General features: G+C 45.4%; 1 protein-coding gene across 1 annotated transcript; it reads right to left on the bottom strand.

Annotated features, from left to right (window-relative positions):
• Positions 1–118: 118 nt before the first annotated feature.
• Positions 119–4084, bottom strand: LOC126496292 (caspase-2). The gene is made up of 5 exons (XM_050133823.1): positions 3673–4084; positions 3300–3467; positions 3087–3168; positions 2459–2553; positions 119–2156 (listed from the first exon to the last, which is right to left on the bottom strand). Exons 1-5 carry the CDS (start codon positions 3802–3804, stop codon positions 1950–1952), a joined length of 684 nt encoding a protein of 227 aa, XP_049989780.1. The 5' UTR covers positions 3805–4084; the 3' UTR covers positions 119–1949.
• Between the last annotated feature and the right edge of the window lie 23 nt (positions 4085–4107).

Raw genomic sequence — 4107 nt, 5'->3', positions numbered from 1 at the left:
GGCGATGGTGGCGCACGCCTTTAATCCCAGCACTTGGGAGGCAGAGGCAGGTGGATCTCTGTGAGTTTGAGACCAGCCTGGTCTACAGAGCTAGTTCCAGGACAGGCTCTAAAGCCACAGAGAAACCCTGTCTCAAAAAACCAAAAAAAAAAAAAAGAAGAGGGCATTCTGCACATTCCCAATGCAACAAAGTACGATATTCACGGCATTCCCTGGATTATCACGTCCATATCATCTACACACTGCTCCTTCTACCTAGGCTGTCTCCCTTAGGAGCCTGTCAGTTTTACCTGCTCTGACTACTTTTCTGACCTCATCTACTCCTGTGGTTTTTACTTTCACCTCCTGTAAGAACAGAAGCTCCAGCTCTATTAGTGATAGAGGAACAAAATGATGCTGAGAGCACACTCATTATCTATCCTCGATTTCAGAACATTAAATTTGTGCGTGTCAAATTACAAGGTGCTCAAAATTTAGCTTCACTGCAACTCAAGTGACAGAAAAACATGGGAATGAGACTTTAGAAGCCCTTGAATCTGCCTTAGATACAGCTTAAATGGAACTGGCCTATAAAAAGTACTTTATGGACTCACAAAGTCTCCTGAATGTCTCGAAAAGACAGCAGTATTCAACTGTATTCGTGACACAGTATTGAAACCTTTATTAGGTATCAAAGATCTACTGCCCAACACACTATTTAGAAGACCATGACAAAACAGTTTCCTAGAAGTTTATATGAAACAGACACAAAATACTCTTAGAAAACAAATACAGCACAAATCTGGCTAGATGACCTTACAACTCCCTCAAAAGTAGCAGAGGTGGACAAGCTACCTACTTCATTCAGTCCCTTTGATGGAGGGGAAAAAAAAATGTTCCATCTCTGACTTTTGTTTTTCCTGGTGTAGGGGACTAAATTCAGGGCTTTGCACCTGCTAGGCAATTGCTCCAACCACTGAGCCACGATCTCAACTTCCAGCCTTGGCTTTGAAGCAAGAATGGATCTATTTTAAACGGGCAATTATGGGCAAGCTGGCAAGAGAATCACGTCAAGAATGGCATTGAGACACCTAGAGATGAAACTGGCCACACCCAAAGTATAGTAAATACATAATTCTCATAGAAGTGGGATAGCCAAGATGACCACAACAAACTGTCAACACAAAACCAGGATCCTCTACCTCAAGGGGCCAAAGGGAATTTTTTTTAGACAGGGTCTCACGTAGTCCTGGCCACCCTTCAACTTACTATGAAAGACTGGTCTTAAACTCTAACTTCTGATTCTCCTGCCTCATCATGGCTCAGAACCTTAAATTCTACCTCCCTAAGCCCAAAGATCAAGTTTAAGAACATACTATTACAGAACAAAAGCAGTTCAGAATAGTATACAAATAGGTCATTATCAATTTCAAAATATAAATCTTAAAAGTCACCAGAGAAGCTCAGAAATAAGTCAATAAGGAGCAGCCCACAACAAAATGCTTATGACGTGCGAGCAAGCAACCTACCCTAAAACAATCCAGCACTGACTTAATCAGATGACCACTAAACAGCATCTGCATATATTCTTCTACTTGAAAAGAACTGAATCTGCCAAAAGTAATGCTTTAAACAATAATTGGGATCTTAAGTAACGGTATCAACTGTGAAGTAAATGGCTGTGTGGCCTGATTTATAAATACCCTTTTGGAGTTTGTTTGGGAGGATCTCGGTGTTTCATTACTTCCTGAGTGACTAGGAGTTAAGTTTCTGAACACATAAATGTGGGAACCCGACCCTGAACTGTGGAACTCCACGAAAGCACAGCTACCTTAAGACAGCAATGTCCAGGCAACTGGCTAACTCTCCTTCTTTTCCCTAGATTGTAGGAAGCAGCAAACAGTGAGTGAGAAACATCCAGGAGGCCCAGAGGAACAGAAGCACCCAGCCCAAAGTACAGCCCACCCGATTCACACGCCAGCCTTTCCAGCCGCAGGTACCTGTGCAGTCTGGTCATGTAGAACATGGACATTATAGCCCAAAAGCTTGAAGAGGGTGACTAGAGTACTGTGGTCCACATCCCCTCCAGAGCGAAATTCCAGGTCTTTCTCTCCAGTGAAGTGCACATTACTCAACACCAGTGCCAGGCCACGAGGCTGAGACTGCAACCTATAGGCCTAGAAGGAGGAGGCCAATTAGACAACGAGCCTCTTGATGACAGGCAATGTGGTTACTCAATGACATCAAGCCTTTCAAAACACACCCCAAACAACAATCCTTATCCTCAAAGCAGACAACTCCCCAAATCCAGCCTCTGCTCTTTTCTTTTTTTAACCATACCAGGTAAAAAGGCAATGCCACAGAAGGTATCAGTCAGCAAGGACACTTTCTGACAGAGCAGCAAGAAAACATGCAAACCAGGCTCAGAAGAACAGGTCTCTCACTCCCCACCACTCTCCTTGAAATTATGCAAACTCACCAGCTGGTAGTGTGCCTGATAAAACTCAGGAGTGCATGGCTTCACCTGAAGGCAGGGAGGACCATCCCCATTATCTAAGGAGTGTTCCATGGGACCTATGGTAGGGAGAATGCCAAAAGCTCGTATACATTTCAGCACTGCTCCTTATAACTCCATTAATTAATCAATTTAGCTGTAGGCAGCCCTTTAAACTGAGGTTTCAATGAAATTATTCCTCCAACATGTAAGTCCCGTGCTGGCACAGACCATGTTGACCTCTGCCCATCCCTGAGCCCCCACCCATGGCTTCATAAAGAAGACACTCAACTCGCTGAGTGATGGAAAGGGCTTCTGAGACAAGCCTGGTTTTAATCACCTCAGCAGAAACATGGAGCCTTTTTTTGTTTGGCTTTAAAGACAAAACACTCAAATCATTCACAGGAAATCATGGTCCCCATCTGAATAAGTTACACAAAAAGCCAATTGTTTTGAAGACTACTACCTGTGATGAAGGGAAATGGGTCCGACTTAAATCCCTTCTAAACTGCCCTGTCAGCATAGAGAACTGTTCCTATCAGGAAATAGACCCCACCATTCAGAAAGCACGTAGGTCAGTGCGGGAGGGTCCTTCTGTCCCATTCATTCTCACCTGTGGACAGGCGGAGCTGCTTGTGAGGGGGGCAGGTCTCACACACCGAGAAAGGGAGACTTGTGTCATAGTCACAGCTCAACTGGAAGAAATCGAGACTCACCATCAAAGACCTCAGAGAGACAGTCAAGTGTCTGTCTCGCTGTGCCCCCTGCCCCATATCCTTTCTGGTCAAACTAACACAGCCCAGGGTGCATTTCCAGGGTTTCATACCGGTGGGAGTTCATGCTGAATATCAGAGAGGGTTGTGAGCAGCAAGTCTTCCAAATGACTTTGCCTGGTCTCTCGCAGGGCCTCACAGAAAGCATCAAAAGCCTGGGGTCCCCTCTTGGGCAGCAGGTTGAGGAGTTCCACATTCTGGCTGAAACTGCCCCCTTTGGCCTAAGGCACAAAAATAAAATGTTACATTAGATTTACATATCTAATTGTAAGCGCCATTTTTTCATATGAGCTTTGAAGTAGTGGTCTTATTCATCTTAGGAATTCCTCTTTACAGAGTGAGCATGCACAGGTGAGGTTTGCTGTCCTTAGCCAAGGGGCACATTCTTTCACAGGTTCATCTTCTGGGCCTCTTTCACCGCGGTACCTGGATGAGCTCCCTCATTTCCAGTGTGATGATGTCCTTCTCCAGGAGATGCTCTAACAGCTCACTCAGCAGCAGCTGCTTGGCCAGCACCACTCGGTTCTTTTTCAGGGTTTCCTGGTGGTCAGGGTGCATACCACACACTGCCAATATCCTACAGAGGGAAGGCAGACAGAGGCACTGTCAGGTCTAAGCCTGGACACAGAAGAGAAGTGAGAAAGAAGAACGAAAGGGACTTAGGAGCAACAGGAGGTGTTATTTTGTGAAATCTCTTTCAATCAAAATGTCCTAGGAGCCGGGCGATGGTGGCACATGCCTTTAATCCCAGCACTCGGGAGGCAGAGGCAGGCAGATCTCTGTGAGTTCGAGACCAGCCTGGTCTACAAGAGCTAGTTCCAGGACAGGCTCCAAAGCCACAGAGAAACCCTGTCTCGAAAA

Source organism: Alexandromys fortis, unplaced genomic scaffold, assembly GCF_014885135.2.
Source record: "Alexandromys fortis isolate MF-2015 unplaced genomic scaffold, M_Fortis_MF-2015_v1.1 scaffold_2421, whole genome shotgun sequence".
Lineage (NCBI taxonomy): Eukaryota > Metazoa > Chordata > Mammalia > Rodentia > Cricetidae > Alexandromys > Alexandromys fortis.
This window is presented reverse-complemented; position numbering and strand designations above follow the sequence as displayed.

Coding starts and splice junctions, on each gene's coding strand:
- LOC126496292 (XM_050133823.1), bottom strand. CDS start 3,804: ATGCACCCTGACCACCAGGAAACCCTGAAAAAGAACCGAGTGGTGCTG. Junction 2,554..3,086: donor GCAGCTCCGCCTGTCCACAG/GTGAGAATGAAT, acceptor TCCCTACCATAG/GTCCCATGGAACACTCCTTA. Junction 2,157..2,458: donor ATCAGGCACACTACCAGCTG/GTGAGTTTGCAT, acceptor TCCTCCTTCTAG/GCCTATAGGTTGCAGTCTCA.